This window comes from Alosa sapidissima, chromosome 22, assembly GCF_018492685.1.
Source record: "Alosa sapidissima isolate fAloSap1 chromosome 22, fAloSap1.pri, whole genome shotgun sequence".
NCBI classification, from domain to species: domain Eukaryota; kingdom Metazoa; phylum Chordata; class Actinopteri; order Clupeiformes; family Clupeidae; genus Alosa; species Alosa sapidissima.
In genome coordinates, this window is record NC_055978.1 from 906,502 (window position 1) to 934,440 (window position 27,939).

General features: G+C 39.5%; 1 protein-coding gene and 3 long non-coding RNA genes across 9 annotated transcripts in view; 3 read left to right on the top strand and 1 right to left on the bottom strand.

Moving 5' to 3' along the window:
• Positions 1-27,939, bottom strand: part of dmd (dystrophin) — a 481,347-nt gene that overhangs the window by 432,637 nt on the left and 20,771 nt on the right. For all 6 annotated transcript variants that reach the window (XM_042077917.1, XM_042077916.1, XM_042077914.1 and 3 more), the window contains exons 2-4: positions 10,021-10,082; positions 5,531-5,623; positions 1,680-1,757 (exon numbers count right to left, since the gene is read on the bottom strand). In XM_042077917.1, coding sequence (XP_041933851.1) covers positions 1,680-1,757; positions 5,531-5,623; positions 10,021-10,082 — 233 coding nt within the window. The remainder of the gene's footprint in view (positions 1-1,679; positions 1,758-5,530; positions 5,624-10,020; positions 10,083-27,939) is intronic.
• LOC121696882 lies at positions 7,299-27,864 on the top strand. Its single transcript, XR_006026344.1, has 3 exons — positions 7,299-7,308; positions 10,569-10,582; positions 27,754-27,864. It is a non-coding gene; the product is annotated as an uncharacterized LOC121696882 (long non-coding RNA).
• Positions 12,140-24,859, top strand: LOC121696890. The gene is made up of 3 exons (XR_006026352.1): positions 12,140-12,151; positions 15,295-15,299; positions 24,783-24,859. It is a non-coding gene; the product is annotated as an uncharacterized LOC121696890 (long non-coding RNA).
• LOC121696881 lies at positions 16,351-19,811 on the top strand. The gene is made up of 3 exons (XR_006026343.1): positions 16,351-16,518; positions 17,431-17,438; positions 19,800-19,811. It is a non-coding gene; the product is annotated as an uncharacterized LOC121696881 (long non-coding RNA).

A 27,939-nucleotide genomic window follows, 5' to 3' on the forward strand; every position in this document is an offset into this window, starting at 1 on the left:
CCCACTGACATATATTCTTACAAAGCCGAAGCTGGATGCTTGTGAACAGAGATGGGTGGCAAAGCTTGCTCCATACCACTTCAACATCCAATACGTCCCAGGTCCCAAGAATGTGGTAGCAGATGCTCTTAGTCATGAGCCTTTTGTGAAGCCCAGTGTGTTCCACCGACTCACACGAGTGCCATATGGTACGCTCCTTAAGGAAGCAAGATCCCTCAACCCTGATTGTGTCCAAGATGTGTTCCACTGGTCTTGTCACCCTTTTGACTATAGCGGGAGTGGTCATCATCATGGAGCTGGGCCCTCCATGGACGCTGGCGGTGAAGGTCCATGGAGGGCCCAGCTCCATAAAGGTCAACCTCACCCCTAGTTAGTGATGGTGCACACACTGCCCAAACTAGATATGGGAGGGTGGTGAGACCTGTTATGAGGTTTATGCAATCTATGCAACATAGGGTTTTGACAAACTTGTGACCCCCATCCCTTCGTTAACAGTGTATGTTTTTATTTAGTTTTATTTTAATGATTAATCTTCTTACGGGTTTTGGGTAATGAGGGAGCCCGAGTGATTTCTGTAATACTGTGCAAATGTTAAGTTCACTGGCTGTATTTGCATGTAACCGGCATGTTAACCTAAGTGTAGTTAAGGAGCTTTGTGTTTCCTTTATTATGCAGTGTTTTTGTCCCGGGGTTTTGTTTCGGGGTAGGTTGAAAAGATTTGCACTTCAGTTAATTTATATGATCTGCTGTAACATGAGTCATTCTAAAGATATATTGCTTCATAATTATACATGCACTGTTGTTTGTGTATATATTTAGAAATTGTCATCTTCTTTTTACTGTGTTTTTAATCTTTAATCGACTGACGTTTATGTATACCATGATTAGCATATTCGCTGTAGCTGTTGTTATGATGATAATCCTAAAGCTAATTTTATTTCCCTTTTATAGTGTTTTACAAATTGTCAATGGCTAGTGGCGAAGATCCTGACTTTTGTCTGTATTGTTGTCAGGTACACTTTTAATTCAATGTCTTATTATATTCCCCCAGTCTGTTATGTACATTTTCGCGTGTTTTACAAATTGTCAACGGCTAGTGGCGAAGATCCTGACTTTTGTCTGTATTGTTGTCAGGGGCAACAAATAAACGGTTGCAGAGATACCTAACTAATTCAATTGCAGTCTACAGTACATTCCATGACAAACATTACCAGTAGGCCTACTGACTGAATATTAAATAGATAATTGCATAGATATGGCAAGCATGTCAGATGAGAGGAGACACAGAGCTATCCATTGATACCAAGTACATCCTTCTGAGTCAAAGGGAGCCCTACACTAGTGTAGCCCTACACTAGAGCCTGCAACCTAATGAGTGTGTGGTGTGTTAACCTGCTCTGGATTGCATGCAGGCAGTTGAATAGCTGAGTGACATACCTGGTGACATGTGACATATCATTCAAAAACATCAAGAACTCAGAGAGGAATATGTGCCTAGCAGGTTATACATATAACAAAAGGTGACATTGAAGCACTTTGACTGAAAGAGAACGCCACTGTGACACTGGAGTAGCCTCCTTATACACTGTAAGAGCCTATTGTGGATGTAGATATGTGTGCATACTGCACAGATGACATCCAGACAGAACAGATACAGGTAAAACAATATCTATACTTACATTATGCTTCTGTAGAATCTGAAGTGCCCTGTTCACATTATTGAGAGAGTGCACTCTTGTGAAACCTTTTTCCTTTATCTGATGAAACAAAAACATGCAGCATACCATTAGAACATAGGAGTACATTTAATTGATTGCCTTTTAACTGAACATTACATCATCTCTCTAAATATTATCTATGACTACTGAAATGTTTACTGCCCTTCCAGTGAAAAGTTTGTACTTCCAGTGAAAAGTTTGTAAATCTCTCTCAAATATTGATGAAAAATAGCTACTTTCTTTTCATACTTGGAATTGAACAGCCAATTTACAACCAATGTAAAATTAAGAAAAGTTATTTTAATATAAACTCTTTATTGAATTGAAAATTGAATGGATGAACTTGCTAGTAAAGTCAAAAGTTTATATAGGTGTCTAAAAAGATTCCTGTATAATTTGAAATTAGTAGCAAAAGTCAGGTGCAACCAGGTAAAACATTAATTTAAACCAAGAAATAGTAGATTAATGTGAAGAAATGGTTGAAAAAATGTCTTGCACCTAATTATTCTATTAAACAATATACTTTTTTATTCATCATATGGGGCGTGCCACAACAAAATGAGTCCAGTTTGAGTCCAGTTTGAAAGAAAAAAATGGGTTTATTGGATATTCATAATCCACAGACCTTAGGGTTTAAAACAAGGGGTCATTTGTTCAATTCTGTTTAGCCAACCCAGAGAAACTGGCAAAAATGTAAAAGCTACCCTCATCTCAGAAAAAAAACAAGTTCTGAGAAAAATCAGCTGAAGTGTAAATGAGCATATTATGTATATTTCCTATCAACCAATCACCACAAGACTATGCATCCTGATAAAGTTCCCTTTGCCTTTGGAATTAAAATAGCCCCAGTGCTGTCGCTGTCAATCTCTGTTGTCAGTTGTCCAAAGAAATCCGTAGCCAAAGATTGAATTGCATCAGAATCTCTATGGTTTAATCCGAAAAGATCCGAACTACACAGCGCAGCGTCTAAATCAGAGGTCGTCAAATGGCGGACCACGGTCCGAGTCCGGACCCTGACGTGATCCTATCCGGACCCGGACCATAATAACCTAATTTAGATTTCAAAGATGCGCTAAATGTTTCGTAGGTTAGGATAACAGCAATTACTTCAGTAGTTCCAGGAACCATCATTTCGCTTGCTGCTAGTCAGCCAGTGAAATCTTTGCATTCTGATAAAGTTCAGTCAGTGAGTAAAGTTACTATGGTGAAGAGACTTACTGACAGCCTGAAACGAGCGAGGAGAGGAGACGGGACGAGAAACAATCAGATGGATATCTAAGTTAACGATAAGTAAGTTATTTTCAAATCATGGATTGCTCAAAGAGGAGAAAGCTAGACAGCGAGAACAGATATAACGATACGGGGGCAATACCACGCAAAACTGTCACATCCATAACGGCAACTAAATAGGCTACCATAGCACTGTGTTGGCGTTATGGATGTGACAGTTTTGCGCAGTATTGCCCTGGACCGACTCTTCTACATATTCTAAGACAGGCGGTTTTTAGAAGCGCCAATTTGAAGCACCTCTACTAGACAAAGCATATATTTTGAGCAAGCATAGGGTAGGCTATGCCTACCCATTCAACAGTGAACTGAGACCATATAATATTTTACGATTTAAGAGGGCACTACGATTGATCCACCACAATCTAGTTACATGCATTCACTAAATGTTGTGCAGCTATTAAGACTTGTTTAAACACAGTCTTCCAACTTCTTAAAATACTTTTAAAAGCCTTATTTGTCAATGACTCATAAATTAATACAGTGCAACTCGATCATGGCAACCATGATGTGCTGATGGGAGGTATCATTTTCATTTATTTATTTATTTTTTGCTTTGGATTATGTCACTAACAATACACATAGCCCAAATAGAATGTGGCATTGTTACTAAATAAAATATTATAATACATGAACTAAATAAAATATCCTCTGTAAAGTCCCTTACTTCAAATATGGCCCCAACCAATGATGAAATTACAAGTTAAAAGTATTTACCGTATATTGTTCAAACTCTGTAACATAGGTCGTGAAAAATACACTTAAGCAATGTATTTTTCGTTTTTGTAAACTTTTTTTGAGATATTAACAAAAAACAAGCTTATTTTTCCCCATAGATTTTGCATTGACACTATGACATCACAATGGGCTAATTAAATTGATTTGCACCTGTATCAACTGCCAGCTGCTCAACTAGGCCACATCAAAGAGCCAGTTAAACTGATTGCACCTTTATCAACTGCTTTCTGCTGAACTAGGCCAACTCTCTGTGTCTCTCTGTGTCTCTCCATTCTACAAGGATATAATGGCGGCCTTACATTCAGGGATGGATTACTGCACGGGCCTACCGGGCCCAGGCCCAGGGGCCCAAGGGGTCAGGGGGCCCTGAAGCCCAAGCCTTTGCATGGAATCATTGCCTCAATATCAACACATCAGGATGTAGGCTATGAATTTGATTGAATTTAGTATTGGCCATCCCCAAAATGCACCAGAATACAGGAAATCACATCAAACAAATTAAAAATGTTCTGGGGGAAGACCTCCAACCCCCCCCCTCCCACATATGCGACAATTAGTGGGGGGCCCTTAAAACATTTGGGCCCAGGGGCCCGAAAGTTCATAATCTGCCCATGCTTACATTGTACGATTTTGGTCTGTTTTCACAGTCGGCAACTAAATTTCCAAAGTCAGACAGAAATCATGGGAGTTGTACTGGAATTGCGGCGCGCTCCCGTCAACTAGATCGTTAAGTGTAAGGTGCCAATCTTAGCGGTTTTAAGTCAGTCAGGTGCAGTCCTTTTCTAGTTTTGCCGTTACGACAATATCAAACATGATACGTTACAACTTTGAGTTTAGTAGGCTATCATTTCAGTTCCTGTTTATTTATTGCATGATGGGTAATAATTTAAAGGAATCTAGTTGCAGTCTTGTAAATAGTGACCCTGCAAGATCCCTAATCATTGCAAAATCATAGTCTGTGACTTAAAACTCTACTACTGGTCTTTAGATGTGAGAGGGTCTGAGACTGTAGTCTTTCAAAAATCTTTTCCAAATCTTTGCAAATCTTTCCAAAGTCTGTCAGTGTAAGGAGGGCTTAAGGCGCACTCCATCCAACTTTCTATCCATTCATCCTCTTCAAACCATTTACTCATCCACCCATTAAACTATCCATCAACATCCATTAAACAATCTGCCTACCAACATCCATTCAACTTTCTGTCATCAATTACACTATCTACATTCAACTTTTAAACTATGTACTCTCTCAGGCTTTAACCCATTTACTCCTGAAATGCCTTCTAAAAACATCTATAGAATCCTATGGCATTCTAGACTAAATAATTTCCTGAGGGTTTTCTGAAAAAATACTAAGAATTGTCAACGTCTACCAAAACCTTACTATCTAAGCCTCTGCACACCTAGAAACATTAAATAAAAAGCATGCTGCGCTACACAGCAACCAGCGGGAGAGTCAATGTTGCGCTATGCAGCAACAGGCGGGAGATAGAATGTTGCGTCGTGCAGCATCCAGCATACCAAGTCCATACCCAAATAGCCTAAGGGGCGGCAGGCAGAGCGATGTACAGTGGCAGAGCGACGTACAGTGGCTGAAAGTGGTACTACTAAAGCTTCACGCAGCTTCACGCCTCGTACACTCGGCCATTGAGTGGCCATTTGAAAGCGATGCCCACTGTAGTGACATTTCATAAAAAGCTTTATTCTCTTTTTTGCTGTTTAATTCTGTTGCCTTTAAATTGTCATGACCACCAAAATAATAATATCACTAAAATATAAAGTATACCAACCAGTTCATGCTTAATCAAGCCTTCCAGAAGTTCTAGGAGTCGGCGACCATCACAAAGGTCAGTGAACAAGTCTTCAATGGGAGGTTTACCAGCCTAGAAAACAAACACAAACCTTTATGAAAACAAACACTGGCATTACCCTGCCAGTATTAATCTTGTACTATTTTATTGGAATTATTTAACCTATATAAATCATTGAGGGAAAGAATAAGCAATACAATATACAAAGAATAAAATGATTATTAAATACATTTTCAAGAAAATTCTAATTGTGACGGGCAGATATATCAATTCGCAAGTCCTTTCTCTTTTAGCTACTGTTGCTTTGTCTGGCAGACATTGCAAAATCTTCACGTCTTTGCAATTGAGAACAATGCAATGTGCAGAGCACAAAAAATGCTGTAGATCACCAGAGAAAAACACTGCTATAGAGCTCTGGATTGTGTCGTCAAATTGCTAAGAATTGTAAAGAATTGTGGGAATATGGGTCACATAGATACTGTACCATAGACTACTATACAATTTGATATTATGTCAATGAAGACAGGGAATCCTTTAGTGAATCTATGTGCTGCTGACCTGTTGAATATATACAAGATGACAATTAAATATATACAATATTTACGTGATGACAATTAACCCTATAGTTATTTCGCCAGCTTTCGTGTTCATTTTAATATCAAAGAAAGGAAATTCCAACAGAATTTAATGTAGCCCTGTCGCAAATGCTTTTAAATAGCGAAATTCTTATGCCACAGTTGCAGTAGTGCAAGGTAGTGGTGGGGAAAAAAATAGATCCTGTTCAGTATAGCTATATTTTGCGCACGCAATTATATCGATACAGTAGCGCAAAGTATTGCAATATTTATTTTTTTCATTTATCTGTTTTACTTTCGTGTTTTCTCCATGGGTAGATGTGGGTAAATTTTGGTTTTCATCATAAAGCAAATAGTAAAGACCTACAGTGGGTTCTACATTCAATTGTCCGGCTTCATGAATCACGCATCTTTTATTTAATTTTCCCCAGTGAATGTGCAATGATCCAAACAACCACCAGGTGGCACTTGTGAGCAGGGTTAGCCGCTTTTGCTGCTTTGAGTGTATGCGTGCCAATATGCTACAATATGGACCACATATTTACCCATTGTTTCAGTTGTTTCCACATTATTATTCCCTGATTAGCTTTAATTTAGATGGCTGATAGGCCTACAGTAAGTCTCCTGCGACAGTCCCAACATTTAGCACTATAGGCTAATCAAAGAATCCAAAAGTGAAGTAAATCCCGAAGCAAACTGAAAATCTTCTGCTTTTAATATAGCCTACACTGCTCCAAACGATAGGTAGTCTCACGATTAAACTTGTTATTGTTTATGAAGGTGTCTTTGTTATTTTATGAAGAGGCATCTGGCTGTTTTGTTTATGTTTGTTTTGCTTTCATTAATGGTTTAGCTCATGAAGTCACGACATGGACATTGGAAGTATTTTCTGAGAGGGGGTGTGGATGATGTGAGCGGGGGTCCGGGGGTTTCTCCCCTGGAAAAAATAAATACATTTTGGCTGCTAAAAATACCATTTTAATGCAGTTTTCAGAGGGACAGAAATACCAACAGAGAAAGCAGAAATACCAACAGAGACACCAAATGGGCCTACCTTGCATTGCGCCCCCACCTGGCCAAGCAAGTGAATGTGCCAGAAAATAACATGGAAAAACAAATAGCACACGCATCAAATACAGTGGGGAAAATAAGTATTGGACACGTCAACATTTTTTTCAGTAAGTATACTTCCAATGAGGCTATTTGCATGACATTTTCACCAGACATTAGTATTAACTCAGATAATCCACCCATATAAAAAAATCCAAACTATGTGCAATAAAGTGGAATGACACAGGAAAAAAGTATTGAACACGCCTGCTGAAATTTCTTAAATACTTTGTGGAAAAGCCTTTATTCATAATGACAGCTTCAAGGCATTTCCTGTATGATGAAACTAATCAGTCACAGTATTCTGGTGTGAGTTTGGCCCATTCTTTTAAACAGATAGTCCTTTAATATTGAAGATTTCAGGGGTCCCTCTTGTGAATCCTGATCTTTAGTTAACTTCCAAAACTACTGAATGGTTTGGATCATTGTCCTGCTGGAAGGTCTAGCCATGTCTCAACCAAGATTCTCCCAGAACAAAATTACTACATTCATCATTCCTTCAACTGTATGAAGTCTGCTAGTACCATAAGATGAAAAACAGCCCACACCATGATGCCACCACCTCCAAACCTCACTGTTGGTAGGGTAATTTTAGGGTGATGCACAGTGCCATTTCTCCTCCAAATATGGTGTGTAGTATGACATCTAAAAAGTTAAATTTTTAACCAGAATACATTCTCTCAGTATTTCATAGGATTGTTCAAATGTTGTGTAGCAAACTTTCAACGAGCTTTGACATGTTTTTCTTCAGCAATAGAGTCATGCGTGATGAGCTTGCATAGAGGCCATGGCGGTGGAGTGCATTACCTATGATTTTCTCTGTAACAATGGTACCTGCTGCCTCCAAATCTTTCTGGAGCTTTCTCAGAGTGGTTCTTGGCTCTTGGGCTACTCTTCTGACTATCCTTCTGACTTCCTGGTCAGAAATCTTGCAAGGAGATCCTGTGCATGGCCAGTTGATGATGTAGTGATGTTCCTTCTACTTGCAAATAATGGCTCTAATACTGCTTGCTGGATGATTCTGAAGTTTTGAAGTGCATCTGTAACCAGTTCCATTAATATGTTTTGCAACAATAAGGTTGCAAAGATCTTGGGAGAGCTCTATGCTTTTACCCATCATGAAATGTTTCTTTTGTGACACCTTGCTAACAAAAAACCTTTTTTATAGCCCACCAGTATGTACTAACCCAGCTTATATCAATTTGCACAGATAGGAGGGATAATTTCTCTAACTACTAATAGATTCCAGTTTGTTCCTTGCCATTCCTTGCATTTGTGTACTGCTTTTTCTTAGCGTGTTCAATACTTTTTCCCTGTGCCATTCCACTGTTTTACTCATAACACTACTTTTAGACATTAATGTTTGGATTATTATATATGTGTGGATTACGATAAGTTAATACTAATGTCCGGTGAAAATTTCATGCGAATGGCCTCACTGGAAGTATACTTACTGAAAAAAATGTTGACGTGTTCAATACTTATTTTCCCCGCTGTATGTACATTTCACAAATGCACCACGTCGGTGCTTTGTTGGATTCCGAAATGTCACGGGTTGCGGACCGGAGGTGATCGGGCCCGCCATTGCCGCTTGCGGCTTTATTTCAAAATGTTGTTTGAAAGCATAATTACGTAAATTGGTGGAGTTTTAAGCAAGAACGTTGTTTACATTAACACCAAATTGTCTTACAGTGAAAGCGAACCAGGCATACAATCAAAACGATTTTACACCACTGACAATGTTCAAAATAGAATGACACTTTTGTGGTAGTGTGGTGAGGTTGTCTACAGACAAATTGAAGTATTGTAAACATTGTAAGTGTTTTTAGGCTATCTTAGTTGTCTTCCTGTCGCGGCCACCTTGAAGGAAAGGTTTAACAAGTCGATTAACAAATGCACTAAAATTGGTCTTATCAAGACAAATTTGCTCAACGCACTGGCAGCCAAATTTCCTTGTTTTTCAGACAAATGTGTTTAACGCAATGGCAGACGAGAATGATTGTACAAGAAAGTGGTAAGTAAGGTAAGTCTCTTTATACTGAAAACAATACCAACTAGATTTTTTGATATTGATAAGATTAATAACACTTGGTTAGATTTTATTAGATAAGCAGTTTTTGCAGTGTGGGGAGTTCATTTTGCCTAAGGATTTCTTTTTTTGGTCATAACTGTATGCATCGTTGATACCGGTTACTATGAAGAGCACATAGGTCACATCAAAATTGCAATACGGTCAAATTGCCAGGAGGAGTTGCATTCCAGAGGATATAAGAACCAGCTTCCTCGAGAGAAAACAGTATTGTGGCGAACCCCGCCCACTACAATAATAAATAGAACGTATAAAGATAATCTTTGTTTTTGAATACGTATTAGTGAGCACTTCACCTTAACATTCAGTTCAGAGGCAACAGTTCTGGTCGACAATCCTTCAGTTGCATGCTCCCCCACATTTGTGACATCTGTAGCATTGTGTTGTGCACATATTAGAGTGGCCTTTTATTGTCAATAGCCTGGGAACATCTATACAGTAATCATGCATTTTATCAGCATCTTTGGATGTCATACTTGTCATATGGATAGGTTAGTGAGGTGCTCACTAACAGAGATTTCTCCCATTTGTGAACAAATGTTAACACTTTTAAGTGCTCAAGAGAAATCTTTTACATGAATAAACGTAAAACTGGAGCAAATTATACAAAATGCAATGATGTACACTGTAAGCATCACCTAGCCTATAATAAACCTTCCTAATCAATAACAAACAACCTCAACAATATGGCATACCTTGGAGAATTGAGAGTTTATCCATTTTGAGAACGTCTTCTTCTGAATGTCTTCCCTCTCATCTGTATAGAAAAAAGCAATGTTATTCCAGCTTGTAGTTTTATCCCCAAACATGTGGAAACACATAAACACTAAATTATTTGCCATCACAATTTGGGATTGAATCTAGCCTAAATGACTAGGTTAATAAACATCTGCACAACAACCTGTATCAAATATTTTCAGATGTATCCTCCCCCCAGATATTTTGCTTGTTTAAGTTACAGCTCTACTAGAACCTTAAAAAATTATTCACATTTCTATGTTCAAACTGTCTGTATGCTAGTAGTCTCTGCAATGCTGTCTAACTAGCACTGCAACTGTAACTGACCTGCAGGAAGTATATTTATAGCAGCCTCATTAAGAAGAGATTTTTATCTACTACCACAATGTTCTATGCCTGACTTTGCATAGTCATAGTCACATACAGTTACAAACAGTAAAACAACAGCTTGTACCTAAAGCTAATGGTATTAACTTTGATTCTTTAAGAAAAAAAAAGCTTCCAGAGGGCTCAACAGTGGTTTCTACCTTCCCAAGCCCACCACCCGTTGATAGATTAAGACATGTCAATAGCATAGCACTTGCACAAGATATAGCAGAAATATAACAACAACACATTGTCTTTCTATAGCGCTTTCAAGACACCCAAAGCTTTCAATGGTGAAGGGGGAACCTCACTAACCACCACCAATGTGTAGCACCCACACATCAGCTTAGAGAACAAACATTAGCTTATCAGCTTGGAATTTCTCAGAACAACCATGGCCAAATGCTAAATCCAAAAGGGTTTTTGGGGAATTTAACCACTGAGGGCTGGTTGATAAAACGTAGACCCCCTAAAATCCCTTTACGAGAAAAAGAATGGCAGAAGAGTATTTTGAAGTGAGTTGAACCTAAATGAGACTTAAATTGTACTTGATTAATGAGACAATAGGCAATGCCTTAGAAATTTAAAAAAAGAAACTCTAAAGCCTTTCTTTTGTCTCAGTCCAAATTATGTTCAATTTAAGATCTTAAATGTTCTTGTTTTGTTTCCTTAATCCACTGATCTTATTTAGCTTGTTATCTCTCCTAAAGGGGTTTTTACTGAAAAAAGTCCAGGATACAGTAACCTCCAAATAAGACTGGATTTATTTTTGTGAAACAAGATATCTAAATTTTCCTCTGGGTATACAGCAGAACATCTTCTAAACAATACTGACATGTTTACATACAGTATCCAACTTAATTCCAAAACAGTTGGGACATTGTGTAAAATGCAAATAAAAACAGAATGTGATAATTTGCAAATCTCGTAAACCCATATTTAGCTGCAAACAGGACCTAGACAACATATCAATTGAAAATATAAAAATGACGAATTGGACTATTTCATGAAAAGTATGAGCACATTTTGAATTCAATGCCAGCAACCCATCTCAAAAAAGTTGGGAGAGGGGGCAACAAAAAGTTGGAAATGTTGTATAACTGTCTTTCTTCGGTAACACTTTGTTTTAGATTGTAATTTTGTTTTATGACATGTAATTTTGTGCTTGGACATTGTAAGTACTGTATACACCCGCAAATGTAAATTTGTTTTGCACTTCTTGGCCACCCTTACATGATCTTGTAATATGGCCAATCTCCCAACCAAGACGCAGGACGAATTTATGGTTGTATTATCGGATAGTCTGATATGGTCCATCCTAAAAGACAATTGTGGAAGACAAAAAAACTTTAATCTGACCCAGCCATAAGAATCACTTGCCTACTTAATGGAAAGTAGGCCTGCACAGTTCTAACTTTCATTACCAGCCTAATGTCTGCCATCTGCATTCTTCTAGTAACTCGTAGGCAACAACAAAACAAAGTCTTCAGGGCTCTACACTAACATTTATTTTCAGGAGCACTTGTGCGCCCAAGTTAAAAAATGTAGGAGCACAGACAAAAATTTGGGCGCACAGTCAGTTCTGTACTTAACTTAATGTAACATTATACTGCAGCTAACAGTTAAACATGCCAGTGCACCAATTGCAAATATTAAGAATGACTGACAACATTTAGGCTACAGGAAACAGGATTTCAAAGATCAATGCCTACTTTATTTTCAGTCTGTTCTATTTTCCTACATTTTGTTAATGTAAAATAATATAATACATTGCCATATTTGCATTTAGCCTGTTTATTAAGTATCCTGCCAAATGTAGGCTAATTTATTTATTTGTGAATCAATCTATAGCTAATCCAAATATGCCCATGGTGACCTATCTGACAGCATACTGCCTAATACTACTACTAAAACAGTCCATTTTCTCTTCCACAAAACCCAACATAGGCTAATCTGGATATATGTTTTATACTTTTAGTGTTTATTTGAAATATCTGCATTGATGGGGGCAGTAGGCAAACGTTATGCCTACTTTCATTTTGCACTCCAGCTTGTATTCGGTGTAAACAAACAAGCATGCGTGGAAGCCTGGAGTTGTCAGTAGCGTTCTACCTTTGAATAAAATGGGAGTATTACGGGAGGCTACTTTTGTGCCGGTTCGCTACAGCTATATTTTGCATATTGCAGCCAATACATCGACTGGGCTAAAAGGCATGTTAGGTTACCTTTCCTTCTCTCACTGCATTCTCAGAATCTCATCCTGTTCCTCCTATATCCAATGAATTCGGTGGATAGAAGAACTAATTTCTTCAATCTTTGCATCTTGGCTGGCTAGTCTAACTTTCCGCTTTTTCTGCGCGCTCTTGGATTTGATAGAAGCGACTACTAGCAAGTCACAACGCGAAATTGCTAACGTTGATGGGAGGTGTAGTTATTATGCTGCATTCGCGACGTGATTCTATGGTTTGCACCAGTAATGTTTCTCGATGTTGCGGTGTATTTTATAGACAAACATTGACATGGTTAGAAGTCATTCGCACCAGTGCGCCTAAATATTTTTTTGCACTCGCACGGCATCATTTTTACTCGCATGTGCGAGTGAAATGGGCGCACTGTAGAGCCCTGGTCTTACACTTAATTATTTACATGAATCCCATTAATTTAGCTTTATGGCATAGGACAGATGTACACAAATGTACGTACCCACTCAGTGTTCCATAATGGTAAATTAAAGGAACCATATGTAAGATTGTGTCCAAAACTGGTACTGCAATCACTTTCAAATTACTGTAGTGCGGTGTATCCCCTCCCCCTCCCCCTCCCCCCTGACTCCAGGTTGCCAACCCAGATGCCGAAACACTACTGACTTTGTGATTAGTAGATAGGTGGAGGGTGGCGCATCAGGCCAAAACACAACATGACATGACAAAACACAACAACAACATCAGTTGAGGGCTGCAACTTCACTTTTTAAATGACAATATCCTGGCCGGACTACTGTTGTCAGTGATATAAGTATTTGAAATGAACATGATTTCCTAATGTCTAGTGACATATCAGGACCATTTTATGATTAATTGAAATACATTTCTTACATACGGTTCCTTTAATGAGTGCCTAACACAATAGAGCACAGACCTCTGCGAGAGACAAATGTACTTGGGGTCTCACCCTTAATACAGTCATGGGTCCAAACAGCAAAGCTGCAGAGGAGACCAGTTCCTTTTATGTTACAAGTAAAATTGATGAGGACTGGATGTAATGTCAGCAAGATAAATAGCTGTCCTTTCACTCTACACTCATTGACCTGTAGATGGTGGTGTTGAGCGAAGGGATGCTGGAAGAGGATATTGTCTTACACGCACTCTTTCTCACAAACACACATACATACATCAACATACACACGTACATGCGCACACACACGCGCACACGCACGCTCGCACGCACGCACGCACGCACGCACGCACACACGCACGCACGCACGCACTCACATCCACAGACACACACACACACACACACACACACACACACACACACATGTATGCATGCACACATACACACACAGACAGAAACACACACATGCACACACACAAATCCACGCACACACACACACGCACACGCACACACATATATACACATGCACACACACACACACAGGCACACACACACACAGACATGCACATACTATAATTATAACAGCCGATACATAATTACAAATTTAGTAGGATTAAAGGAAAACCGAATATTCATCATCATTTCGGCTGCATTTCCAGTATTGTTGTTACATAGTTTTTCCACCAGATGGCGCAGCAGCAAGACGTTACTTTGTTGGAAGTTAATCTAAAGTGGGTTGGAAAAACAATAGATGCTTCCTACAAGGACAACACTGTTCTTTACCGCATAGAATGTCTAATAAGGGTAGGATGATTTTCACATGAAATGTAATTCCCATTTCTTCTTGAAGCCTTGAGAATGTTTATCGGACATGCTTGGTTTTTTACGTTACGTTAATCTTATACAATTTATATCAATAGCCTAGGACCAGGTAAAATAATGTTACCGCTAGTATTGGTTGAGTGAAGGAGGCCAATTTGATTATCGGTGCATTTGTAGAAAACCATAAATGCGGTTATACCAAGCGAATTGATAACAGCACTGTAATTGTATCTTTCAACTGTCATCTCATTCTTTTTTGACCATAGCCTACTAACAGGAGCTAAGTGAGTTAGCCACTACGCGTTCGCTAACGCGATGGTTTTCTAATGGAAAAGATAACTTGTTTATGATGCATCCTAAACACCGGGCTGGGGCATTTCTGCTTGCTAAATAGGTTTTTCTGCTGTTGTTTCGCTCAGTCCTTGGTGGCCCTGTCAGTGCTTTGTAAAATGTTCCATTAAGACCACAAAAAGTCTCAAGCATCTGAGCTAACGCTCATTCCCAAACACCCACTAGGCTACTTCAATCCTCTATTTTCAAAGGTGTTTCAAGTAAGGAAGAACATGGTTCAAAGTAAAGTAACTAGGGCTGAGACGACATAATTGACTACATAAATTCGTCAAAGTGAAATTTGTGTCAACTCGCCGCAATGTAGAATTATTAACGCACCCCTGATGATCTACATCTTTATTTAAACCAAATATTTTAGAGCATACTTTGAGAGATATATCCAGGGCAGGGCTGTGTACACATATTTGTTGCACGTGCAAATCATTCTGTGCGATGGATGATTTACCAACGTTACACCGGTCCGATACAGTTTTGCCTATGGCTATACATGCGTGAGACTGAGACGCCTATTTGTTTGTTTGAAGTGCATGTGTAGGGTGTGAGAGGGGAATCGATGTGCTTTGATTCCAGCTTGGTAGTTGTAGTCATTGGCGTCGTTAGACCTGGGCATTCGAAGCTATAGCCCTGGATGTCTTGGTAATAGCCCCGGATCTCTGTGCCTCAAAAAATAATGATTAAAATCGCCCCAGAGATTTTTATGAGGTTCCAATCGGACGCCACAGCCAGCAGCCACAACTGCAACATTGTTACTAATGCTGACCTGGCGTTCCTTATGGAGTCAGAATAATTTGTTGCAAATTCAATATCAGTCTTCCCCCCTCTGTCAAACTGATGTTACCAGAGACCGTCTACAGTTTAATAGCCTACTATTGCAGCGTATAGTTAGTTAATATGTATACAAGAAGGTATTTTTGGGGGGGGGGACATAATCTTCCCCAACCCCTGATACTTTCATCAGCTCAGGTTCGTGAAAAAAGCAGCCAGCTCTAGCTTTGAATTAATGGTCTGTGTTACTAGCTAGTAGCCAGCCTCGCTAGCTTTAAGACACTTCATTTGGATAACTAAAGAGATAAACGTACTTACGTCTCCTACCGGCTCTGTGGGATTGAATCACATTCTTCATAAGCATTCGTTTTCCATGAACTTGTTCCATTAAAGGCACACTATGCAGTTTTTTTAGCTTAATATGCAAGTTTTTTAGCTTAATTTACCTTCATTTACCAGCTTCAGAGTCATTGGAATGGTTATATGACTTTTTTTTAGTAGTAGACCTTTAAGTCTACTAGTACAGTAGTCAACAGGATTTTTTGAACACTGCAAGCTACCATAGGTTATAAACAGAGTGGAAGAGCCAGGGTAGCCACAGGTAGTCCTAGGCAAACATACCAATGATTTCATGCAAACTGAAAATTGAGTTGTGTTGGATTATTCCATTTACAGTTAGCAATTAGAGTAGCACCTGAAAATGATGCATTCATTCATCAACTCACAGGCATAAAAAATTGTTTGGGTTTGAGGTCTCTGTTAAATGACGATTATTTTCTCTTAATGCCCCATAAATACCATATACTCAGTAGGCTTAGGTCTAGTGAGGGAAAATTAGCTTTATTAGTTATTAAAATATGATGATGAGGACCCAAACGATTGGCCTTCCTTTCCTTCTCAAACTATGTTGAAATTGCATCTTTAACAGCCCAATTTTCAAAATTTCCTTGGGGAAAAAACCCCAGACCCCCATAAAAAATAAAAAAAAATTGCTGGGCTAAAGCCCCGGATCTTTTGCACTCCTAGTGACGCCCCTGGTTGTAGTCTATGCCATTAAAAAGCACATGTGAGTGAAGTATCCAAACAATGATAACACTTTCATTATGGCCGCTTTAGCCACAGACCTTCAGCTACTGTACAGTGGGTTCCATTTAGAAGTGGCCACTTCATTTGCGCTTTCCGTAATTCACGCAGCTGCTAGAACTTTTCGCCACGAGGTGGCAGCTTAAGTCCGCTTGATACTGTAAGCCATTGGTTCCCAAAGGAGATTTTATTTGTGTCACCAGCATAGCCTAGTGACAATTTATGTTGTGTAATAGTCCTATCTTATACCTTATGTGGCTTAGGAAAGCTAACAGCTTTCTGTTACGATCTAGTTTGTTAACAAGTCAAAATAGACCTAGACCTGACCAAGAGAAACCTGGTCAAAACATGTCCCTGAAGCTGTTTGCAAAAAATTCTCCTCAGATTACACATTATCAGCAGCTCCATTCTTGCCAAGGGGTGTGGCAATTAACAACCTAAGGAGTGGTCTGGCTCAACCAAAATCGCTATCGTACACGACCTAAAACGCATTACGCCACTAACCAAGAGAAACCAGCACAAAACATGTCCCTGAAGCTGTTTGCAAAAAAATCTCCTCAGATTACCCATTATCAGCAGCTCCATTCTTGCCAGTTTCAGTTTCCCTTTCAGAATAGGCTGTTTCTGGGGCCTGTTGCCTTAAATTCAAATGAGCTGTTGTTGGCCATGCCCTACTCTGGAACTGAGTCCATGTTTACATCCATGGGCAGCAAGGTCGGTGACACGGTGATGGAGGATTCTCCACCAGAAAACCTCTGACTGCCAGTGATAAAATGCAATTTCTTAAGCAGGAATAATAAAGAATGTGACAAACGTCATTGACGGTTCTGTTTGAATTTTCGTAGTAAAGTAGCCTAATAGTCAAGTTATTGGAGTTTAGCGTCTGCTAAATACAATAACTATAGCAGAATCAATTCAGACACCTGCATGTATGATGTAACATGGCCTAACAATGTTAAATGATAATGGGTAAAACTTTATTTGGGTTGGTATATAAGCCCAGGAGAGTTGATGTAGCCCATGGGTTCCCAAACTCCATCAATGTGGGCCTCCCCTCTGAAAACAGTGACACCTCCGCGCGCTCCAGCTTGGAGCTCCAGTGGAATTTTTAATTGCCGACGAGAATTCTTGGGCTAACCGTTCACTGGTAACTTTTACTGTTGCTAAGTTACGTTATAAAGTTTGGCACAATACATTCTCACACAGGATAGGGATCAATAATACTTTCCACTTAGATTTAGTATACATCTCTTGATTTATTTCGATGTTCTAATGTTGACAATTACCTAATCATTGAAAAACATAGATAGTTCTAAAATGAAATAAACGTTTTTCCTTCTTTTTTGAATCCACCTTCCGCGCCTCCCCTCAAATTATTTGGCGCCCTCCAGGGGAAGCGCGCCTCACAGTTTGGGAACCTCTGATGTAGCCTATTCAAAAGTTTGAAAGCATTTGTAAAATTTGCTGCCTATTACCAGATGGCCTGGGTCGTTTCCAGTATAGGCTAGGCTACGTTATATGGCCTTCGGCCTCGTACCTACAGCCAAATTACAGCCGCTGGGATATCATTTACCAACCCCGCTCCCACTCGTGTGATATTGCTTAAATATGCCAACAAGAACGAGACGTGTCCTGGGGAGTTTCTGTTTGTGGAAATATGGATGATATCAGGTGCGTAAAAGACATTTGGATATTTTGTGTAGCCTAGCCTACTGTTGGAAACGATAGGCTACGACCAAAATAGAAGATCTTTGACAGGAAATTCCTAACCTAGTGAGTGGGAATTATTCAGATGGGGGTGGGTAGTCTTACATCTTACAGCTGTTTAACCCATAGACTGTATATATAGAACTGGACAGTGTGCCGTCTGTTAAGAGTGATGCGAGCGTTAGTCCAGAGCCCCCTGGTGGCTGGCTGCAGTACAATGTGTAACTCCGCCCATCCCCATGTATTTCAATGGCCAAGTAGCCAACTTTCCATGTCACTTTTCTCACCTAAAACTATTTTTGTATCAACAACTTTTTATTCGAAAAAATAGTTTTCAAGATGCTTCAATACACACAATTTTTCTTTTCTCGCTGAAATAATTTTTTTAATGTTAATAATAACATATGATTGACAATAACACCTATGATTGACAGCTGGCTGGCTGCAGACACGACGCTTTGTCCATTATGTTTTACCGTCTAGGCTGCAGACACTACCACGTCATCGCTCACTTATTTTAACGACACCTGATTTCGACACATAATCTAACCTAAATAAGTGTTGCTGTTATTATCATTAGGCTATATCTTATCACAGTCTGACTAAATACATATTGATAGTCATACATTGTGTAGTTGTTTGTAAGAGACATCGTTGTTAGTTGTTACAGATTCTTTGTGAAAAAAGATGCGCTGTTCTTTCGTAGATGCTAAGTATATTAGCTCACAGCATGCTACATCATGCTAGCATTAGCCAGTTGATAGGTAAAGTAAAAGGGCTCTGCTATATTGATCCGAAGTGACGTTAGCCATAGTCACCATAATTTACAGTCCTACTTGTTGCAACTTCATTTGAATACACTTTGTCACTGGAGAAGGCGATGTTAAGTTTCATTAACGTTAACTCTTGCTTAGTTTTGCGAATGGCAATAAACGCCACCTAGCCTGCTAGGTCGACAACCTCGGTATGCCCATTTATGAATCAGCCCGACAAATAACTTTACTTGTGTTTTAGTGAACACATTATTGGACCATAATGTCCATTCATTATTGAATCCTACGTGAGGTAGGATTCAAAGTTACAAATGGACAATTTGCTTAGTATGCTCATAACAGCGGTATCTGAAAATGCTGAGTTAAGGTATCGTTGTTACCTGCGATTGCACTGCTGGAGAAGCATTTTGCATTGGTATGATTTGATCAGGTCTTGCCAGTGATGTGTAAATCCTCCCATAGACGTACCCCATTTCAAAATAATATGTCTAAATTGAAAACTGTGACAACTCATTGATAGGCTCTCTCAATATGTCTGTAATCGTATGCCTCTACCACAGGCTTGCTAGTCTTTCACCAGAGAGGGTGCTCCATTATAAATCAAAAATGTAATACTGCAGCCTTCATGTCAGCTGTAAAAATATGAGAACTTGGACCTACTACATCAGGTTTACTCTGTAAACATTTTACACATAATCAGGAAGCCACTTTGCTGTTCAGTGTGTGATGTGTTTAAAGTGGTACTACGTTTAAAGAAACATTTTTATTCTTTGTTTCAAGTGCATAAGAAAATACCACATTATGATGATGATGGTTATGGTTACCCTTAACAAATACAAAACAATATAATACTTAAAACAGGGATCAATCAATAGCCTAATGAAATAAACAATGAGGGGGGAAAGCAATAATAAATAATAATGCCCATTCAATCAATAATATAATATCAAAAACATGGTAAGACTACATTAAGGAGAATATCAATATAAAAATGTCAAATTAATCAACAGCCTATAATGAAAATAAAACAGTACTACTGCATACAAACCATAATGTATAAGAAGTGCTTAAAAGACCAAAAACTATCACAAGAACGAAGATATATATACAGTCTATGGTTTAACCTCACCATCAGGGAACCTTTTGGGAACGTTCCCTGACTGTTATATTAAATAAACATTTTTTATCCTTTAACTGACATTCCCAGAATGTTCTCTAAAGCTATAGTTTTGTGTAACCTTAAGCGGACTTTAAAGGATCGTTCCCTGACAGTTATACTAAGGATAAATGTTTTATCCTTTAACTGACACTCCCAGAACGTCCTCTAAAGGTATAGTTTTGTGTAACCTTCTGCAAACTTTAAGGAAACGTTTCCTGACGGCGGTATTAAGGATACATTCTTTATCTATTTTATCCTTGAGGTCTTAAAGAAGAAATCTGGCAAGGTTTCACATTCAGATCTTTGTTTCTCGAGGTCACGAGTAGGATGTGCCGAGCGAGGCTTTTGAAACAGTGGCACTTCTACAGCCAAACTGGTTTGATGCTAAGAAGCTTTTGACACACTACTCCACAACGCCATCTGGTGGTCAATAAAAATCCCTACACCAACATTACAGACATGCATGAATTTGCAGAAATGCACGAATACTCAAATACAAATTATATTTATTTCAGAATATGATTTATTCTGCTGTGCTGGCGCTTAATCGGCTCTTTTTACTGAAGACATCACCAGCTTTGGAAAATGTAACCCGTGAACAGTAGGCTACTATCCCGGATCGGGAGTCGAGCGTGCAGTCAACCGAGCTAAAAGCTCCTTCATAGGCACTATTCTTGACGTTGTTTAGGCTACTAATGTAGGCTACATATAGCCTAGCATACTGGCTAAAGTTACATTCATGTGGAACAGATGTGCCCGTAAGAGCCTGATACTGGCCAGAGCATGAAGATGGGGGATACACAGACTTATGTTAGACATTATGTATATAATTATTTAATGCATTAACAGTTTACCTATTTGGGTGAGTCTGTGCTGTGTTTTGAGACCTGCATGACATGTCAGTGAGGTAACGAAGCTTCGTTTCAATAGGTCACGTGACAACCTGAGTACTGTCGGTATGAAACAAAATGAAAACAAATTTTACCTACTGTAGCTCGAGTTGCTACAACCAGCAGCTAATGCAGCCAGGCAGCTACAGCGCTACTCAGGGGGCATGTCCGTGAGCCCCCATCATAATGCCAACATTTATCTTCTAAAAAACGGAATAAAAAATAATTCAGTGGAAATGCATGGATTCCAGTTTCTTCCAGTAGCAGCAACTGGAATCCATGCATTTCCACAGAATTATTTTTGGAATCTGATCCCTTATCATACCTGTTCATTTTTACTCGTCGCTCGACTTATCGTGACTAAATTCAAGATGGCTGCAAACGCTAAACTTCGTGAAGATACTGTCTGTATAAATCGTCTTGTAAGTAAACTACCAGTGCTTTTTCAAAGTTCTCAATGTCTCGTTTTAAATGTCAGGGCCCTCGGAAGTCTACCAATGAAGTGTGGAGATACATTAAGCCTCGTAAATGGTGTAAAACAGTGATTTATTTGCATGGCTAGCCCGATGCCGAAGCACCACCATTGAAAAAGCTGTTGGTAGCATCGGCTAACTAGCGCCAGATTTTGGAGTGCAGGGGACAAGCCGAGATGGGCTATGAGACATACGTTCACACTCGGTATCATGTTTCAATACACTTTAGGTCAATATCACACCGGAATTCTCCTTTAACATCCCTAGTATGAATAATTTTGTTCTTAACTGTATATGCAGGATAACAGAAGTAGATGTTTTGCCAGTGATCTTCACTGCACTTAATGATGTTGACCTCTTGAGAGTGCTATCAATGCTATAGATGAGTTCCAACATGGAAAAACATATTTAGTTTATATTTCTATCACATTTAGATCCTAAGATACACCCATTTCTAATTTCGGGCCTAGAAATTTCATATCACAGAGGTACAGGTGAATTACAGGATAATAGAAGTAGATGTCCATAAACCCCTCAATAATTCTTTTCCCATCTCATATGACAACAAAATGAAAAAAATATTTTGAGCCTGGCTTTATCAGACAATCTGATTTTGTTTTTTAAAATGTATGCAAATTAGCACATTTTTAATGAGATAAGGCCTAATTTGCATATTTAAACATTAAAATATAAAACAAACTTTCAATAGATTTTTTCTTAGCTTAACATGAGTAATCAACTGAGAAAGTTTCATGGTGATGTATTATTTAATTTTTTTACTCCATTCACCTGTAGTGTTAGCCTGGCGAGCCGGACCCACATTAAAATGTAGGGTCTGGGCACTCACCGTTCGCAGTGCTCAGTCCGAGGGGCGGGATAATCAGTTGTCTTTCAAATTCCCTCTGCACGCAATTGGACACAATAGGATATTTGTTTTCAAGTAGCAGGGAATTCAAGCCAAACCGTTGCAACTCTGCCATCAATTATTATGTTAAGCCCACCAAACGACTATATACACGATTTCAATGGCCTGATTAAGTTTCGATTTCTGGAGCTCACAAGCCAACGGAGAGTTGCTAGGGGCGCGTCTAGATTTCTAGGCTACTGTAGTGTCACAACATATTACAGAGGTCAGTGACCTCTATCTGACCTCAGAGGTCAAACTGTGAATGCCTCCAGATCTTAAATTAAAGCTTAGGTCATCAAGAACAAACCCTAAAAGTTTCATGCTTCTTTCATAAAAAGCATGATCGTCCTTATTTTAAGAGCTTAACAGCCCCACTATATTGAAAAGCTGATTAAATGTCTATTAAAGAAAAGACAGAAAATACATTTTTGAATATGCTGTATAATGGTTGGAAAAAAAAAATCGGATTCGGTCTAAAATCAGTATCGGCAGGTCAAACTATGAAAAATCGGAAACTCGAATCGGACCAGGAAATTGTAATCGGCACATCTCTACTAATATTACTTTAAAATAAATATTGCACACTCAGGATAAACAAGTTTCACTAACTTTCTATACATTTAGTGACCTTAATCTAACTGAGGTAATGAGTTTGCATACTTTTTAAAGTAAAGTTAATTTATTATATTTTACAGTTTATTACTATTTTATTGATTAAAAGGTGTTGGAATATCCCCTAAATAGTTATAGAACTGGTGTTGTAAGAACCCCTAAATAGTTATAGAACCCATATAGAACCATTTGGTTTGGCTTCAAAGAACCCTCTAGGGATCCTTCGATTAACACTTCTAAAGAGTTCTATAAAACCATTTAAGGGTGTCATATGAACCAAGTGAAACTTTACAAAAAGGCTTCAATGATATGCTCAGTTTCCACTCACATCAATTTGCAGGCTCAAACTGAGGAGGCCAACTACAATTGCACATGTGTTAATCACATAATAAACAAATATGTGGACAATGAAGCGTGGAATGATTGATCTAACCATTACCAGTTAGGTTCCCAAACGTTTAAGTGTGATAGGACTGAAACAAATAGACAGGTGGATTATGTGTGACCTAGACCAGGCAGGTTATTTGCATATGGGATTACAGCCTATCTGCCCTATGTGACAGGGTGTTTTAAATCATAGGCTACATACAAATACATATTACAGTGTCACGCTGGCATTCTGCGTGATTCCTAGATGTCATTCTTACACATGACTAATGTTATGCCTAGGCTATTTATTAGTCCCACGTAGGCTATGTTTCAGACAGTTAGCGGTAGCCAATAGGCTATGGACTGTAGCCCACTGGGTTATCACGTGAGCTGTAGCTTTAGTAATCCAAATAATCCAGAAGGTCCAACGCTGCACATTGCACATCAACCTTGTTTTGATCCCCTGAAACACAGAGCAAATCTCCCTATTGCTATAGGCTAATATATGGGAGATCATCCATGCTAGTTTCACATCAGTAAGATATGTGAAAGGCGATCTTATAGGCAGACAAGCCTTATTCATGAATCTAATATGCCCATAGGCTACCTCACCTGAAGGAGACATCAAAACTTGTCTATCTTAAATTAAATCACCGTAACATGTTTTCACAACCAAAGCAGTCTTCCCATCACCACAGTAGCCTACATAACGCTCATTATGTGTCACAAGTCTCACTTGTGTTTCAAGCTACTCCAGTTCGCTTTACCTGACAAGATTCGATATCTATCCGTCTTTCTGCATGATCACCAAGATTCCTGTAAAATGGGTCGCAGAAATCCACATGGGCTACTGGCCTTAGTATCCCTGTAAGATAAAGCTTCTTAACCAGCATTTGATATCTTCGGTACAACTTCAGTTGTTTATTACAGGTTCTCTGGCAGAACCAACCACAAATGCGAGGATTCTGTAAATCGCGGCGTATGAAGCTCCTGTTGCGCGCGACGTGCTTTATCCTACAGAGCCTAACCGATCCTACAAGTAGCCTAAGGTCCTGTTGGTAATCCTCCTAAAGACACTGACAACGAGACTTAAAATCAAAGGTAGGCCTAGGCTAAATGGTAAAACTACTCGCGTATATTCAGAGTTGTTTTCAATAGTCAGCTTTCATCTAGATCTGACATCAATAAATGAATGAAATGATCGGATACACTGAAACTGAAACAATTCATGATTTGAACAGGTAGGACTTTGCTCAACATTAGGTCTACTTGAAGATCATCGAACACAGCTGTAGGTTAGTCTATTCCACAAAAATAGACATGTCAAGTAGCCTACAAGTACAAAGACAACGAAATGCAGTTTGTGTCTAACCAGAAGTGCAAAAGATTAGAAAAGTGCAATGAAAGTAGACAGGTGCACGAGGATGACATTACACTCTTAAAATGAATGTGTTGAAAACAACACAACTTCCGTTGTTTTTTAACACATCTCTGTGTTTTTATTTGTTACACAATATGTGTTGAATAATCATTAATCGTGATTTCAATTTTGACCAAAATAATCGTGATTATGATTTCTGCCATAATTGAACAGCCCTACAAGAATTGTTACTTTGCTGAGGTTAAATCTGAAAACAGGAGGGACGCCAACACCCAGATAGGGGACTGTACGATATTTGGGGGGGGGGGGGGGCGGTCGCCAGACGATCTGGTTAAAAATGTTCTGCCTGGCCCTCCCCCCTGGTCAATTTTTTTTCCCCAGGGGCCTCCCCCCGGCTCAAATAAATTCTCCTAGGCACTCCCCCTTACGTGAATCAAATAAAACTGGCGTTTTATGACGTTTACAAGGTTAAAACGGCCAGCAAATGTCATAAGCACACATACACACACACGTGGGCTACAAACCAGTGTTGCGCGGGTTTGGTCACAAGCGGCCCGCGGTCGCCCGATATTTTTATCAACCCGACCGCAACTCGGACCGCGAATATTAATTAGGACAAAATTATACCCGACCCGCGATCCGACTTATTTACAAAATGTGTGCTTTTGGTTATAGCCTGCATGCAGTAGTCCATTTCTGTAAAACAAACTAATTTATTTGCGAAACTTTATGCAGTAGAACTGCACGCAGGCATGCAGGACATAATGTTTGCGCAGGAGAGAGAATGAGAATAAGAGCGCAAGAGCGCAAGCACGCACGCAACCACCAAGGATTAGAACACTAGGATAAGATTTGGCCATGGACATACTTCTTTCGAAAATAGAAATGGGGAGGCAAGGTAGGCAAGAGAGATACATTGCTGGTCAAAACGTTAGCGTAAGAACTGGTTTAAAATGCTGAATGAAGCACAAAGCTTTACTAAAGCACATCCACAAAGTCACAAACACAACGAACTAAGGTAACTTTTATGCATGCGCGAACCTATACATACTGGTAGATATGGCTGTGTAGTCTGTGCCATAAGATTTATTCCTGCAGGCTGCCAGTTCCGGCTGTCATACTTTTAAATAAAAAGTAGGCCTACATAGACCATAACTTGTACTACTGTCATCTTCTTTAAGAACTTTTCCCAATATTTCCCATAGCCTATATCGCTTTTCCTGAAGGGGTGTCTTTATTATTTTAACTCTTCAGCTTCTTTACTGTTGACTTACTGTATTGATGCTTTACTGTATTGATGCTAGCCTTCTCGTGATATTTTAAGTAGGCCTATTTGTAGAAAATATATATTTAATTAATTTTAACTGACACGGCCGCAAATGACCCGAATATCATTAAAATATTTGGTTTATGACTCATAACCGCAGGTGACCTGCAAGCTTACGAGGGGAGTTGTGGGAGATTCAGGTAGGGTTGCAACTTTTTGGGCTCGCCCACTCTGTCAAAGAGACGTGAATCATGTTTTGGCCTACAAACCTTTTAAAATATCGAAAACGGATCATTGATCAGGGGAAAAAAATATCATGGATCGGCCCTCCCCCCAGGCCAAAAATATTCTCCTGGGCCTTCCCCTAAGGCAGTGGTTCTCAACCTTTTTTGAGCAAACGCCCCCCTGACCTTACTTTGATCCTCTGGTGCCCCCCCTCCCCCCCACACACGCACACACACAATTAAAAAAAAAAAAAAAAAAAAATCACCCCTGGGTGGGCTATAATAAAAAAACGAGCCCATTTCTGTGCTGTTTTGGTTTCTTCTGGAATTATAAGAAAATGTCCCTAAGCAATAGGAGACTGGTTGGGTTGGTGTCATTTTATCATGGACAAAAATCAAGTGCACATCACGTGAACAACATATGCACCGTAACAATCCAACGGATTAGCAACGGTCTTTTCGTGGAGACTACGCTCAGAGCAGCTGCAGAACAACAGCGAGCGGAAAACGGGCTATAGAGATGACGATAGCTGGGGCTGGGGAACGTGAGTCCGGGCGTGTGCAGGCCCGAACTGCACTGTATGACCACTGAGCATAGATAAACAGAAAAATGTAGCTGGGACGGTAGAGGGGTTAGAAACCCATGAATGAAAATATGTGAAAACCATGAAAGTTTAAAATGTAAAAAAAAAAAAAAAAAACTCTCACGTTCCCAGCGCCCCCTAGGTAGTACGAACGCCCCCCAGGGGGCCGTACCGCCCCCGTTGAGAAACCCTACCCTAAGGCTTAAAAAATTCTCTTAGTCCCTCCCCCCCCTGACGACCGGCCCATGATGCTACTGACTGCAGGAGCACACACGGATCCCAAAACTGATTGAGTGGCCTGTGCACAGAGAGGAGGGGCGTGTTGAAATTGAAATTGTATGTATTTCCAAAAAACCTATTTCGTCACGGAATGTGGCAAACGAATTGTTTTTTCAATGACATGCTAGCTGCAGTGAAATGTAAGCTGCTTTTATATGCTGATGACTCTGCATTACTGGTCTCTGGGAGTGATATCAGTGAGATTGAGAAGATTCTAGGTAATGAATTAGATAGTGTTAGTGTAACCTGCGCGATTCAGCCCTGCACACGCCCGGACTCGAAGCCGCGAACAGCAGCACCTCGGATCGGGAGGCCAGCAGCACTCTTGAGGCGTCGGGGAGTGAGGTTTACCAACGTTCCACAAGCACAGCTAAGATAGCTGGCATCCGTTACACTAGCAAGACAACAGGCTTTCAATACATCTGGGTAAAACCGACTCCATTTTATTTGGAACAAAAAGGAAGTTGTCTAGAACAAATGCACATGTAATGGTCACATGTAATGGTTTCAAGTGCGGCGCGCAAGTGCATTTGACCAGCATAAAATCGGCATGTCTCAGACTAGGGCTCCATTTTACTTGCATATGCGAGTAAAAATTATGGCGTGTGAGTGCAAAAAAATATTTAGGCGCACTGGTGTGAATGACTTCTAACCATGTTCATGTTTGTCTACAGAATACACTGCAACATCATAGTAGAGTTTTAAGTCACAGACTATGATTTTGCAATGACTAGGGATCTTGCAGGGTCA